This window comes from Dermatophagoides farinae, chromosome 6 (assembly GCF_024713945.1).
Source record: "Dermatophagoides farinae isolate YC_2012a chromosome 6, ASM2471394v1, whole genome shotgun sequence".
Classification (NCBI taxonomy): Eukaryota; Metazoa; Arthropoda; class Arachnida; order Sarcoptiformes; family Pyroglyphidae; genus Dermatophagoides; species Dermatophagoides farinae.
Genome location: NC_134682.1, coordinates 4,524,681 through 4,540,390, shown reverse-complemented (window position 1 = coordinate 4,540,390; position 15,710 = coordinate 4,524,681). Strand labels below are relative to the sequence as shown.

Here is a 15,710-nt window from a genome sequence, read left to right as displayed (position 1 = left end):
TGTGTGTGTGTGACAATAATAATAAAAAAGAAATTTTGAGAAAATGGCTTCGAAATACGGATATCATCACCATCATCAACAACAATAACAATCACAAAAAAAGTATCAAAATTCATGCAAATGAATACAATCATCATCAGATCTAAGATTTATCAAAAAATCATCATCATCATCATCATTGTTTCGTCATTATCAATGAATTTTTGTGTGTGTGTTTTGTATTATAAATTAATCAACAACAACAACAACGACGACGACGATGAAGATTCAGACTTTCTCTCTCATTTTTTTTTTGTACCATACATTCTAATCATAAAATTCAACGATAAAGATTTTATTATTATTATTATTATTAATGGTCAGCTTTGGATATTTTTGAAAAAGAGAAAAATGTTTGTTTGTGGATACCAAAAAAAAAGTCGACTATATAGTACTACTATAGGTAAGAACTAATAAAGATAATGATGGATAGCTGGATGGATGAATGAATTGATTGAATGACAAGAACAAGAACAGAATTTATTTTTTTCTTTCTTTCTTTTCGCTTAAACAGGCTTTTTTTTCTCCATTCGTGGTTAAATTTGTGAAAGAGAAAAAAAAATAGTTGTGAAGAATCCATCCCTTATGGCCATTAATCTTATTGGATATTATTTTCAATTACATGCTCATCATCATCATCATCATCTTCAATCACATCATTCATGGCGTGAAAAAAAATGAGAAACTATATAAAGAAAGATGAAAGTATTTTCAGTTTTGATTGTTGTTAGAATAAAAAAATTCTTGATCACGTTTGTGTATTTGAAATTCAAATGATGATGATGATGTGGACGAGGATTGAATGGACTACCATAATGATGGCCATTATCATATCAATAATGATGATGATGATGATGATCGATGCTGAAGAGATCCGTTTCCGTAAACCAGCAACAAGATTATTACAACGACAACAACGGCAAGGACAGTTGTTACAGATACCTAGGAGTCGTATTATTAAACCACCACAATTATCGTCATCGTGGTCAAATTTGAATAATAGAATCAATAGTAATGTTCATAGATCATCATCATCGTGGAACACAGGTGGTAAACAACAATCAGAAAGACAAATTGCATGGACATCATGGTCACAACCATCATCGACCACTGGATATAATGTTCCGATAAATGTGATTGATACGGGTAATACAAGACATGAAAGTTGGAATCAACCAGCCACATATGATAATAGTCCACCTGGTGCATATCATTGGGGTTATCGATGGATCGATGAATTTGGTAATCAAATGTTTCGTGAAGAAACGGCCGATGGATATGGTACCGTTACCGGACGATATTCATTTCGTGAATATAATGTAAGTTTAAATATTTTTTATTTTATCGATGATTCATTTTGTTCATAATCAATCAATATAGGGTCTCATGCGAATCGTTGAATATATTGCCGATCAAAATGGTTATCGTACACGTATTCGTAGTAATGAACCGGGTATTGTTACATCATATCCGGCTGGTGCAGAAATTATTCGTTTTGAAAATGAAAATGATATTCCAGCTAAATAAATTTTTTTTTAATTGATTGATTGATTGATTGTTTTTTTTCTCTTGAATATCATGATCAAATACACATAACGAAAATAGATACAAAACAAATCTATGAATCACTAGTATCATAAATACTATGGATGTATTGACAAGCCATATCGGATACCATTGAACGATCCGGTATTTGTTGCGCCATACCATAAATAACACCAGCACCGGATGGTTTTTGATCTGGATCTTTCATACAGATGGCCACTGATTCACGAACATCGCGAATAAAATCATCGGCAACACCATCGATAACATGACGCATAGTTATACAGATATGGAATGCCGATGGAAATTGTAATGAATTTATAATCCAACCTTTTTTCGTTAAAATGTCACTATAATAATCATTTTATCAAAAATGTGTAAGAAACAAATTTCAGCCATAAACAATCTATATATATAATAACTTACGTTAATCGGAAAATATCAAATCGTTTCGAACCCATAGCAATAACAGATAATTTAGGCTCGCCCATAATGTAAATGCCATCAATTTTTTCCAATTCTTTCATCATTTTTCGTTGAACGGTAAGAATTTTTCTCGTTGATTCAACATAACCACTGTAGCCATAATAAAGAAGTGATGCCCAACAAGTTGCAATATTACCACCACATCTACTGCCGGCAATAGTTGGTGAAACATAAATTCCACCAGGCCAATCTGTTTGCACCGAATATTGATATTGTTGATATTTTTTATCCGAATACATTATCAACGATGAACCTTTCGGTGTAAAACCATATTTATGTGTATCACACGATATACTCGTAACACCTGGAACGGCAAAATCTACTGGTTCAATATCGAATCCAGCATCTTTAACGAACGGAACAAGAAAACCACCAAGACAACAATCAACGTGTAATGGAATGTTATATTTGCGTGCCACTTTGGCCAATGATTGGATATCATCGATAACACCATGTGGATAACCGCATGCTGAACCAACTATCAATATCGTATTACGATTCACGGCTCGTTCCATTGCTTTGACATTAGCTTTACATGTTATTGGATCGACCGGAATTGATCGATATTTAATACAAAAATAGTGACATGCTTTCTGAAATGCAGCATGTGCTGTTTGTGGTGCCACCAGTTCCGGTTTTCGAACACCACGTATATCACGCGCATAATCACGATATGCTTTAATGGCCAATACAATCGATTCAGTACCACCGGATGTTACTGAACCGCAACAATTTTTATCACCATGATATAGATTTATAACCATACGTATAATTTCGGCTTCCATTTTCGTGATACCGGGAAATACTTCTGGATGTAGTGGATTGGTAAATGCAGTTTCTCTATACACCTTGGTAACTAAATCGATTACTTCTTGTGACATACTCGAATAAACTGCACCGGATACACGGCCACCTTGATAATCGATTTTCGATAATTTTTGATATCGTTTAAATTCTTCAAAAATCTTATCCGAATTCATTCCTTTTGTTGGTAAATTAGTTAGAAATTTTTCATTACAATAAATTTCACGACATTTTTCCACTATAGTTTTATCGGCTTTTTTCATTTCTTTATCGACCAAATTACTTATGTAAGGCAAACGTATAAAAAGGCGAAATAAAACGGTTGATATGGCCGACCAAGTGACTAGATATGAAATACGAGAATTTTTTTTTTTGTTTTTTATTGCAAATTAATTATAAAATGAACTTACAATCATGATCTTCATAGAATCGATAAAATTTAAATAACATGAAACACGTAGTCAAAGTTGTGAAAAGAATTTGTACCCGGCTATATGATTCTAAATGTGTTTCAGCTTCATATAAAAATTCTTTTACAACGGTATAATTCAACATTGAATCCTAAAAATTGAACGAAAAATTTCATTGTTTGAAAAATGAATTCATTTTAAAAGAGAAAATCTTACCATTTTTTTCCACTGTATTTGATTTACAAACACGATATATCGTGTTCGATTGCTCACTTGTGGGTTATCGCGTGTGTCAGTGTGAAAATTTATATATTGAAACCGAGAAACAAAAAAAAAAATGCCAATCAATTGAGTTTTGAGGACATTTTAAAATGGAAATCACAATTTTTTTCCAATATTTAACAAGAACAAAGTACTAGAGACAATTAATCTGTAACTGATAATAACGTCTGTTCTAATCACGTCTGGATCATCATCATTGGTTGTAAAAAAAAAAATTTGTCCAAAAAACAAGACACTTGATCAAATTATAAATCCAATGAATGATGATGATTTATCGATTGACAGAATTACTCATCGATATACCATTTATTTTCCTCATACATAATCATCATCATCATCGTAAATAATAAATTGTTTAATTGATTGGTGACAAAAAAAAATTATCAGAAACTATTAACAACAACAACAACAAAAAAAATTTCATTTACAAAAAAATAAATCCAAACAATTACGTCATTTATGAATGGATGAAAACTAAATTTTTTGTTTTTTGTTTTTTTTATTTCGGTCAACAACAACAACAACAACAATAACAACATTGATTGATGATATGATATATTTGCGCCCATTGATGTTGATGTTGAACTGTCACATCATCATCATCATCATCATCATAATAATTATGTTAGATCATTAGCCACATATTTGACGTTGAATGAATGAATGAATGAACGAATGAATATTAGTATATATGAAATAATCATTTAAATGAATGAAAATTTGGCCAACTTGAAAACCTTGAACACCATCAAACACACACACACACACACACTGCTGATCATTAATATATAGTAGTCCATTATCCCAAATCATCATCATCATCATCATTCGTTCAAATCGAATGAATGAAATTGTTATTGTCAACAACAATTGTTTGTTTGTTTGTTTGTTCAAACATATATAATCATCATTATATTCCAACATATTGCTCACCATTTTTTTTGTTTTGTTTTCATCATCATCATAATTCTTCACCACTTGAATAATATTTGGGTTGGCATTTTTTTTTCTTATTGATTGTGTCACTTGTCAAGTATGTGTGTGTGTGTAAGCCAAGAAGCTATTCACCCCTTTGATAATCAGGTTCGAACATTCATCATATAATATTGACCTCCAGCGCATCAAACATCAATCACCCTTCCTTCTAATCATTATTGTCATTATTTCGTCATAAGATTGCAATCATTGTACATCAATTATATTTTTTTTGTTTCTATTGAATGAAAATCTGGCCAGAAAAAAAACTATTTCATAATCATCATTTGATAATATGCCAGCAAACGAAATTTTTTGTATGAATTCGAATCCATTGTTTGTTTGTTGCTTCCAGCTTTTATTGATCCAAATTCATTTAATTTGTGCATTGTGTGTGTGTGTGTGTATGGTGCAATTTCATCTTCAACATCTAATGGTATGATGATTTTTTTCTTGTCTCTTTTTTTTCCATTATGCAATACATGCTTTTCATCCATTTACTTCGTTTTGTTGTTGTTGCCGTTGTAATTGTTTTTTTTTTTTTTTTGATATTTCGATTGTTTTGTTGATCTCAAAATCATGATCACGATCATTCGAATGATGATGATGATTCGAATCTTAATGATCCTGTGTTTTTTTTTATTCGTTCGATCGTTCATTTGTTGATCATTGATTCGAATTCATCATCATCATCATCAAATATCAAAAAAAAAAAAAAAAAAAAAAAACGCAGCAACAAAAAAATACAACCAAAATAAATAGATAGACAAGATGACTCGATTTTATTTCGATGATGATGATGATCATCATCATTCGATCTGTAAATCATATGACCGCAAAATTTTGTCGAAAGAAGAAAAACAAAACAAACATTTCTGTCTGTGTGTGTGTGTGTGTGTCTGAATAAATTATTTTCTTGTGTTCGCTTTTCGATGTTCAATTGATTGATTGATTGATTGATTTTAATATCATTCTTCGATCTGATCATCCTGTTTGTTGTTTGTTTTTCATTTTCATTTTCATTTGAAATTTTTTTTTCTCCTTTATAAAAAAAAGTGTAAATTTTTTTTGCGTTTTGAAAATTTTTAAATTTTTTTTTTCTCATTTCTCACAATATAAATGAGAACATTGACAGACGAAAAAAAAGATGTTTGTTGTTGTTGTTGATGAAATGCTCTATATATAGGTCGTGAGTTTTTTTTTCTTGCTTTTTTTTTACCGATTGACATTTGTGGTCGAGTATATATATAATATGATTATGGATTTGTGTGTGTGTGTGTATGTCGTTTTCAGTGTAATGGATATATAGATTTTGAGTAGATAGTATATGTGTGTGTGTGTATAAGTGTATCTGTGTTTGTATACAATTCGTTTTGTTTACAACAAGAATATCTCTTCCTCCTCCCATTTTGTTTTTATTCTTGAATTCTGTTATATGAATTATCATTTTTTTTATGAATGAATGAATTCTAGTTTTTTTTTCTTGAATAAAAAAAAATTCTAGTGTTTTTTTTCTGTTTTTTTTTTTTGTCCAACAGAGTCATTTTTATTATCGCCAATGTTGAAATTTGGAATGATTTATTAGTTTGTTTTGCTCTGCTCTGCTGTGTTTATTCTGTCCAACAATTATCATCATTATCATCATCATCATCATCGACATTGATTAAGAGGATCATCAGATTCAATTATAATCGATAATATGTATTTGATGATCGACCAAACAACAGAAGACAAATGTATAATGATTATTGGCAACAACAGCGACAAAAACAATGACAACATATGTCCAATGTGAATAAATTATTGATTGCAAGTCATTTTCATCATCGTCATCATCAGCATCATTATTGGAAATAATTCTATTGTGAATCAAATATAGTGAAATCTCAAATGCGAAATATAATGATGGCGTCAATAGCACGTCGAGTTGCTACATCATCGTTATGTGGCCTATCGGCATCATCATCATCATCATCATCATCACCATCAAATACTAATAATAATAATAATAAAGGTTCAGCTAATAAAAGTGGACGAAATAATAATAACCGTGGACATAGACATCATGGTAATAGTAGTAGTCATGGTCATGGCCATGGTCAACCAACAACATCTACTGGTTCATCATCATCTACCGGTGTATCATCTTCAGGTTCATCATCAACAAATACAGCAACAATGATGATGATGATGATGGGAAATTCAAATTCAAATTCAAATTCATCGCCACCACCAACAACATCATCATCATCAACGACAACATCGACATCGAATCGTGCAGAAAAGTAAGTGTTTTTATTTTCTTAACCTAAATTCAAAACGAGAGAATGAAAATTGTGATGCTGCTGCCGCCACCATTGATGATGATGATGATAATGATTTTTGAAGTTTGATGAAAATCCAAAATTCAAACGGATAATAAATAAATGATAATAATTGTTTTTCTTTTCATAAATATCATATTATTTTGTAAACATTTATCAATCATTTACAAATTATTATCATATATATCATTTTTGTTCTCATACACTCACACAAACATTCGATTATGTCAATTTGATGATGATGTTCACTATAGTGATTGTGATTATTATTTCATAGAAAAAAAACCAGGAAATAAGAGCCAAGAAAAAAAAACGAAATTTGAAATTTTCAGTTTTATTCTTTACAGTTAATAATTCTTTGGCAATGATAACTTCTTCCTTGTGAAGAAAAAAAAATTAGTTCATTTCATTTGCAATTGAAGAATCGGTTCATTTGCCTTTTTTTTTCATTACTAAATTCTTTGCGGTTTTCTCATCATGTTTGTGAAAAAAAGGAATGGCAACCTTTTACTTTGAATGAATGAATGAATGAATGACTAGAATGCAAACAATGCATGCTATGTGATTATGATGATGGTCTCATTTTTTTCTGTTTCGTTTGTTTTCAATTTAAAATTTTTGTTTTCCATTTTTTTTCATTTCATTTTTCTTAGATTTTTTTCAACTTTTGCATGAATCTTTTTTTCCTTTGTTTGTTCACTAAATTTTTTTTTTTCGATTTGATTTGATTGAACTGTTTTCTTTGCACTATATGAAATGAACATTGGCTCATCTACAACAACAACAACACACTGATTATTGTGGACATGTTTCAACTTTGAACTTTAATGGTTTTTTTTCATCATCACGTGTTTGTGTGTGTGTGTTTTCTGTGAAATAAATTTTTTTACTCATCATTTAAACTTTGTATATGAAAAAATAAAAATTCACCAATTTTCGTTTGATTTGTTTTTTTTTCTTGTTCCAACAACAACAACAACAACGACAACAAAAAAATGTTTCCTTTTTTTCTACGAAATTCACATCATGATTATTCGATCCAAAGGTATGTATTTTAATTGATTGATTGAAAATCATTTCATTTCATTTCATTTCGTTGTTTTTTTTCAAGGGTCAAATTTGGTATTCCACTTGTAGATGTTTGTAGTGTTCATAATGATTTACCTAGTCTTTTATTGATGATGATATTGAAATTGAATAAAGAAGCTCCACATAAAAAAGATATCTTCCGTGCACCAGGTAATCAGGCAAATATGAGAAAATTGATACAATTTTTACAGGTAAGTTGACCATGATGATCAAAAATTTGAATTGAAATTTTTTTTCTGGTTTTAAACATTCTATAGAATGGACGTCTAGTAAATCTGGAACAATTTTCCGTACATACGATAGCATCAGTGTTGAAAAAATTTCTACGTAAACTGCCCAATGGTATTTTTGGCCAACAGAATGAACGATTATTATTCGATGTAATTGGTGCACCAACTGAATCAGAGGAAAAATATTTAGAAATTCAAAGGATAATTTTTTCATTACCAATCGTTACACAACATTTACTTGTATTATTATTCGGCACATTTCGTTTGATTGTCGATTCACGACAATCATCAATGACTAGTGAATCATTAAGCATATCGGTTGCACCAAGTTTTTTTCATTCCTGTATACCGGATGGAAATAAATTTGCCAAACTTGAAGACGTCCAAAGATTCAAGGTACTTCTTATTATCAAATTGATTGATTCATTTGTTTGTTTGTTTGTTTGTTTAGATCGCATCATCCATCATGAAATTTATAATTGATAATTTTGGCATCTATAATCTATTTGGCCAAGAAAATTATGGCTATTATTCACGTATGACTGGCAAAATTATCAACGTTGAAGAGAATTGGACATTTACGTTTCGATATCCACCGAAAAATCTAGTGCCTAGTAAGTTTTTCTATTCCATTTGTGTGTTTACGTCTTTTGTGTGTGTGTGTCCAGGAGTTTCAGTAAAAAAAAAAAATTTAAATTCCATTTCCATTTTTTTCTTCTTTCTTTGATAATTTTTTTTTGCATGACCATTTTCGATACTATAAACTATCATTGATTATGTGTGTCTGTGTGTGTGTGTGTGCATGCATACAAAAACAAAAAACATCCGTCATATAAAGGCGAAGCATGTAGATCGATCGAAAATCGTTGGCTCAATGATGAATGTCGTAAATGGAATCTGCCTGAATTCCAGATCGATACACAACGAATAGATGAAAATGCTGCTGCTGCTGCCACCACTCTTGTTGAAGATGATGTTGATTATAAAGGTTCGCCACATCGTTGTCGATTTTTGAAAACGAAAACTGACCATTGAACAAAAACATTTCCAATTTAAAATTTCCTTTTTTCTTTTCTTTTCTTTTCTTTTCACTTATTTCTCATTTGTAATTCATGAACAAAATTTATTGAATTTCGTGATTCATTTTTTTGTTTTTTTTTTTGATTGATTCTTTTCCCATTCAAAATGAATAAAAACACAGCAGAAATGAAACCAATACGTGAATGTACTAGCTCACCAATGATGTGTTCATCAACGAATAATAATATCCATTTACATCAAACTAATCAATCACCAGTTATGATGGATTCATCAAATTATAGTGACAATAATGAACAACAACCAATAAGATCTCAAAGTGTTGAAAATGATCCATTACGGATTACTGGTACGGTGACAATGATGACAATGATCAATGCACATGAACAACATCAGCAGCAACAATTACAACGTCATTCTGATCATTGTGAACAGCCAATGGACAATCTTAAAAATGTTAATCAATATGCTGAAAGTACAAAATCATTAACATTTTTACCAATAGTTCATGAACGGCAAACACAACGTATGAAAACACGTTCTGAATGGTTTCTTAAATCTAGTAAGATGATTTTATTTTCTTTTTTGAATTGAAATTTTTCTAAAAAAATCTATTTCCACACATTAGGAGGTGAAAATTGTCAATCAAATCATTCGAATGTTGCGAATATTCGATCTCAGAATCCATCATCATCATCATCATCATCATCAAATGCAACAACAACGAAAGGTTTGATCAAAAAATCATCATCGAAAGAGAAACGTGAAAAAGTATTATTACGACGAACATCATCGAAAAAATCGGAAAAACCTTGCTGTAATAATAATAATAATAATAATAATAACAACAACAATGTACAGAATGAATCAAATGCTGCCGTTAATAATTCTCAAAAATCAACGAAAAAAATTAACGATTCTGATTGTACTGAACGTTCCATACGACAAACAACGATGAAATATACGTATAAACCGGCCAAAACAACAACAACGACGACGACAACGATAACAAAAACCTAGCTAGTTTCTTATTATATCCATCGCAACAACAAAAAAAAAGATAGTCCACAAAAGTGTTCGAAAACAAAAAATTTTTTTTCCTCATCATCATCACCATCATCATCATCATCCATCACCATTATCATTTATGTAGATTTTATATTCATCAATTCCATGATTGAAAAAACCACCGCTGAATTTTCATTTTCATCATCATCATCATCATTAATCTATTGTATATCAAGAACCAAAATTCTTATTGATTTTTTTTTAAATACTATTTAGTATACTACAGACTGATTGATTCATATAATCTATTTATGTGGTCATTATCGTTATTACGACAGAAAGAAAACATACATACATACATACATACATACATGATGATTTTGTTTTCATTTGTTTTTTTTTCTACTTTTAATTTTTTCTGTTTTGCATTTCCGTATACACACATACACACAATTATAATTGGAAAGTTTGAACAAACGTAAAGAGCAATATAATTTAATAATTTTTCACTTTTTTTCAAAAAAAAAAAAAAAAATAATTCTCTCTCGCCCTCTCATCAACAATGGGTCATCATCATCAACATCATCATCGTCATCATCGATTATGTCATTGAATGTGATTGATTTGATTTTTTTTAATGATAATTGTAACATTCCATAGTTAAATATGTGTTAAATTGAATGAAATTATGGCCCTTTGTTGATTTTTTTTTCTTCTTTTGTTCTTGACTAAATGATAATTATTTGATCTGTAAACGCGCGCGTGTCAACATTCAATTCATTATTTGTTGTTTAATCAATCAATCTAAATTGTGAATGAATTGAATCAACGAATGAATGATTGGATGGATGGATGGAATAAAATAATAGTGTGAATGAAATTGAAAGTCTATAATTTATTGATATTGAATTGAAATTTTCTGTTTTTTTTTTTTTTTGGTGAAAGGTGAAAATTATCGATCAAATTAATGATTAATGGTTTGACTATTGATTATTGATTATTGATTTGATTCAATTTTTTATTTATGGTTCGAATGATGAACTAATTCAAAAAAATCATTGGTGACGCTTGAATGGTCATTCATAATCATCATCATCATCATCAGCCACTTTCTCTTTCAACCAGTTAGGTTAATTATTTGATTTGATTTTTACTCACATCAATCATCAACTGGTTATATTACCGAAAGCTTTCTTTCTCTCTCTCGATGTTTCAAAAAACAAAAAAAAAATTTATTCATACCATAAAAAAGAGTAAAGTATAAAAATCTAATGACAACATAACGGTGTGTTCATTTGAAATTTTTTTTTATTTGTTTGTTTGTTTGTTTTTGGCTTTTCTTTTCACCTTTAACCTTTTGAAATATATTATTGTTTTGTGTTTTTTCTCTGTGTTTAAATAAGAAAAAAAAATTTCAACAATTTCATATCATATCATATATATCAAATATAATAATGTTACGATTATATCGAACATTATTGATCATATGGACAATCATAATGATCAACATACAATCAATGATTGTATGGTCAATGGGTGAAGAGAAATTTCTAAAAGGTCTCATTATTGGCCTATTGTTTGCACAGAATAAACGCCAGGATTCATCATATTCATCATCATATCATATGCCCGTATATTCATCGTAAGTTGCTGTTGTTGATGAAAACAAAAACAAATAAACAAAAAAATTCCAATTCCAATGGAATCAAAAAAAAAATTGAAATTGAAATTCAAATTCTTTATATATAATCATTATAGTCCATATCATTATAGATATCATTATCGTTAAAAAAAAATATATCCCGGATGGCTGGATTTCCTTTTTTTCCTTAAAATTGACTGGTTTCATTTTTATAAAACAAAAATGGAAAAACTTTTGCCACCACCACCATCATCACCAAGATAAATTCATAATCAAGCGTACACACACACATCCACAGATTGCAGTATTCATGACATCATTTGGCATCAAAACCAAAGAAGAGAAAACAAAAATCATTATCAATTATCATGATGATTGAATTGAAATTACAGAAACAATGAAATAAACAACAACAACAACAACAACAACAACAACGACGACGACAAACGAAAAAATTTTCCATTTTAATAAAATAAATACATTTGAGATTTGATTTGATTTTAATCAATACAATTTTTTTTGTGAATAAAAATTAACGTGTGTGTGTGTGTGTGTGTGTGGGAAAGAAATTTCGTGAGAGGCAGCATCCAAAAGTAAAAAGATTAGATTTTTTTTAGTTGATTAGAGGAAATGTGATTAGCGAAAATTTTACAATTTAAACGGGCGATGAAAAAAAAAGATTGTGCGTGTTCTCGTTTGATTTGTCGATCTGTTTGTTTGTTTGTATTTTTTTTTTTTTTTTTTGGCTTCCAATATTCACTATCATGTAGAGTACATGGTGATGATGATGATGATTAAAATGGTACCTCCTGAAATAATGATCCAATACTTTCACAATTATGTATACGACGTATAGCTTCGGCAATAAAATGTGATATCTATTCGATTGATTCGATTAAAATTGATTGATTCGATTTGAAATAATGAAAAATTTATCACCCCCTCCATCCGAAAAAAAAGTGAAAAAGATAGATATAGATAGATAGAGAGAAAGAAAAAAAAGAAACGAAAAAGAAAACAGTGAAAAAAAATCATTTTTTTTTTTTGGTTAGTAATCATTAAATCAACAAATATCTATTATTGAAATCGAAAATGGGAATGCAAGCCACACACACACAGATTTGATTTCCAAAAGTACACATATTGATCAATCAAAATGTGAACAACGAAAAAAAAACATCCAATCTCCTCATCATGACATCATTATCATCAAAACATTCCAATATAATCTATGCAGATACAGAAAGGGCCTAAAATTTTTTTTTTTTTGGTTTTTTTTGCAAAAAATTCATTGATTTTTATTGCTAAGCCATCGACTTTGATGTGTATGTGTGTCATGTGTTTTGTGTGGTGTTTTCACAGAGATTTGTAAAGGAATTCGTCAGAAAAAAAATCATCACATTTTAAAAAATGAATTAAAATCAAGTTTTGTTTTGTTTGTTTTGTTTCTTTATTCATTTGTTTGGTGATAACAAAAAAAAAAAAAAAAATATTCTATGCATGTATGTGTATGGTGTGTGTAGTATGTGGAATGAATTTATTCAATTGATGGACAAAATTTTTTGTTTTTTCATTTATATATAAAAAAAAATAAATATAAAATATAATCCAGAAGGAAAAAAAATTTCGGATCAAAAAAAAATAAAATAAAATAAAATTTGGAACAGAATCCAAAATAAAATGTTGGAAATAACACAAAAAAAAAGAAGAAGAGGGGCAATAATAAGCAAACCAAATAGGGATTGTTTTTGTTGAATCACATTCATTGAATGTATTGGAAAAAAAAATTCACAGACACATAGACACACACACACAAACACACGATCGATTGTTAATTATTAATATGGATAAATGGCCCAATAAAAAAATTGATTGATTCAATTTGATTTGATGGATCGAACATTACATTGGAACGTGCAAAAATAGATATGAAACGCTTTCACCATTATGTGTACGTCGTATGGCTTCGGCCAAAATCATACTTACATCAATGCACTAAACACACACACAGAGAGAGAGAGAGAGAAAAAAAAAGATTAGAAACACGTAATATCAATGAATTTAGTATATAATAATTTACTTGAATCTTGGAACAATCTCGCATATTCTTTTCCTGTGGAATTGTATTAGTAACAACCAATGCTTCTAATGGTGTCGATTCAATACGTTGTATGGCTGGACCACTAAATATTCCATGTGTTAATATGGCATAAACTTTTGATGCACCGGCTTCTTTCAATTTTTCGGCTGCATGACAAATAGTACCACATGTATCGGCCATATCGTCAACAAGAATGGCCGTTCTTTGCATAACATCACCAACCAATACCATCGATGCAACTTCATTGGCACGTTTACGTTCCTTATGGATCAATGCAAAATCTACATTCAAACGATCAGCTATTGATGTTACACGTTTAGCTCCACCAGCATCGGGTGACACTTTGTTTTTTTTTGAAATTAGAAAATAAAATTCATTCATCTATTTAAAAAAAAAATTCAAATTTATATTTTACCTATAACACAGGATTTCCATTCAGGAATATTTTCCTTAATCCATTTGAGTACAGCAGGTTCAGCATACAGATTATCGACTGGTATATCGAAAAAGCCTTGAATTTGTGATGCATGTAAATCCATAGTGATGATATGATCGGCACCAGCAACCGAAAGCATATTTGCCACCAATTTTGCACTGATTGGTGCTCGAGACTAGATACAGTAAAAAAAACATTGTTTTTTAAACATTTGGACTTGGTAATTGGAATTTTTTTTCTCACCTTGTCTTTTTTATCCTGTCGTGCATATGGAAAACATGGTATAACGGCTGTAACACGTGAAGCTGAAGCTATTTTACAGGCATTAATCATGATCAATAATTCCATTAGATTATCGTTCACTTCACCACAGCCCGATTGAATTATGTACACATCTTCACCACGAACAGATTCACCAATTTCAACACTAAATATATTGAATGAAATGAATTTTTTTTTAAAAAATTTCAAATATCATCAATCAATCCATTACCATGTCTCTTGATTACTGAATTTTTTCAGTACAGCTTTTCCCAAATCGATACCCAAACGATCGACAGTTTTTTTGGCCAAATCTTGATGAGATGATCCACTAAAAACTTTAATGTTTGGCATTCTTACGGTATTTTGTTTCTTATTATTATCTGGATTAGATGATTGATTTTCTTGCTTATCAGATGACCGTTTGTTGTTGTCGAAGTCGTCGTCAATCGAACAAACGGCTGAAAGCTTTTGTTTAATAATATTTGGTATGATTGGACGAATTTCCTAACCCAAATTGTTGGGAGGAAAAACCAAAAAAATGAACAAAACACACACACACACACACGCTGCTACACAACACAGAACCACAATCAACACTAACTAAACTCAAATCACATAAAGACAAGGTCAATCATGAGAAATATTATCATTGAAGTTCTATATATCATTGGAATGGATGTGATAAAACACGATACAAATGATTAGGATTTTTTTTCACGATGAAATTACCAATAGATAATGATCATTATCATCATTCGATCAAATGTTCTTTGGTCGATGTGAATTATGCTAAAAGCTTCGACATTTTTCATTTCGTTTCTCTGGTTTATTTTCATTAGTTGCTGTGGTTATATGATCACCATTGTCAGCCATTTGTCGAAACAACGGCGACGCGAATTTTTTTTTTTGTCTAATGATGGTGGTAACATGGAAAAAAATTAATTTTTTATGATACAGCAATACACACACAGAGGTAGACAAAATGTGTAAAAAAAATACACACGCATGTATGATTGGTAAACCACATGGTTGTGTGG

The 15,710-nt window shown here is 30.1% G+C and overlaps 4 protein-coding genes across 12 annotated transcripts; 2 read left to right on the top strand and 2 right to left on the bottom strand.

Moving 5' to 3' along the window:
- Positions 1 to 11: 11 nt before the first annotated feature.
- On the top strand, positions 12 to 1,579 carry LOC124493298 (uncharacterized). Its single transcript, XM_047056370.2, has 3 exons — positions 12 to 442; positions 554 to 1,358; positions 1,420 to 1,579. The coding sequence occupies exons 2-3, from the start codon at positions 813 to 815 to the stop codon at positions 1,564 to 1,566; spliced, it is 693 nt and encodes a 230-aa protein (XP_046912326.1). The 5' UTR covers positions 12 to 442; positions 554 to 812; the 3' UTR covers positions 1,567 to 1,579.
- Sply (Sphingosine-1-phosphate lyase) lies at positions 1,553 to 4,118 on the bottom strand. The gene is made up of 4 exons (XM_047056341.2): positions 3,501 to 4,118; positions 3,285 to 3,435; positions 2,011 to 3,217; positions 1,553 to 1,934 (listed from the first exon to the last, which is right to left on the bottom strand). The coding sequence occupies exons 1-4, from the start codon at positions 3,501 to 3,503 to the stop codon at positions 1,658 to 1,660; spliced, it is 1,638 nt and encodes a 545-aa protein (XP_046912297.1). The 5' UTR covers positions 3,504 to 4,118; the 3' UTR covers positions 1,553 to 1,657.
- A 439-nt stretch (positions 4,119 to 4,557) lies between these two features.
- On the top strand, positions 4,558 to 11,110 carry LOC124493265 (uncharacterized). 9 transcript variants are annotated; one of them, XM_075731973.1, is made up of 8 exons: positions 4,837 to 4,977; positions 6,080 to 6,826; positions 7,977 to 8,145; positions 8,212 to 8,580; positions 8,636 to 8,798; positions 9,023 to 9,172; positions 9,389 to 9,784; positions 9,851 to 11,110. In XM_075731973.1, exons 2-8 carry the CDS (start codon positions 6,432 to 6,434, stop codon positions 10,240 to 10,242), a joined length of 2,034 nt encoding a protein of 677 aa, XP_075588088.1. In that variant the 5' UTR covers positions 4,837 to 4,977; positions 6,080 to 6,431; the 3' UTR covers positions 10,243 to 11,110. The 9 variants fall into 9 exon arrangements, with proteins under 9 accessions (XP_075588091.1, XP_075588088.1, XP_075588087.1 ...); XM_075731972.1 differs by having other exon boundaries at positions 9,386 to 9,784; XM_075731976.1 differs by lacking the exon at positions 9,023 to 9,172 and having other exon boundaries at positions 4,558 to 4,977; positions 6,046 to 6,826; positions 9,386 to 9,784.
- Positions 11,111 to 12,313: 1,203 nt separating this feature from the next.
- Positions 12,314 to 15,647, bottom strand: Prps (phosphoribosyl pyrophosphate synthetase). The gene is made up of 6 exons (XM_047056360.2): positions 14,903 to 15,647; positions 14,653 to 14,836; positions 14,389 to 14,584; positions 13,953 to 14,314; positions 13,859 to 13,867; positions 12,314 to 12,750 (listed from the first exon to the last, which is right to left on the bottom strand). The coding sequence occupies exons 1-6, from the start codon at positions 15,022 to 15,024 to the stop codon at positions 12,667 to 12,669; spliced, it is 957 nt and encodes a 318-aa protein (XP_046912316.1). The 5' UTR covers positions 15,025 to 15,647; the 3' UTR covers positions 12,314 to 12,666.
- Between the last annotated feature and the right edge of the window lie 63 nt (positions 15,648 to 15,710).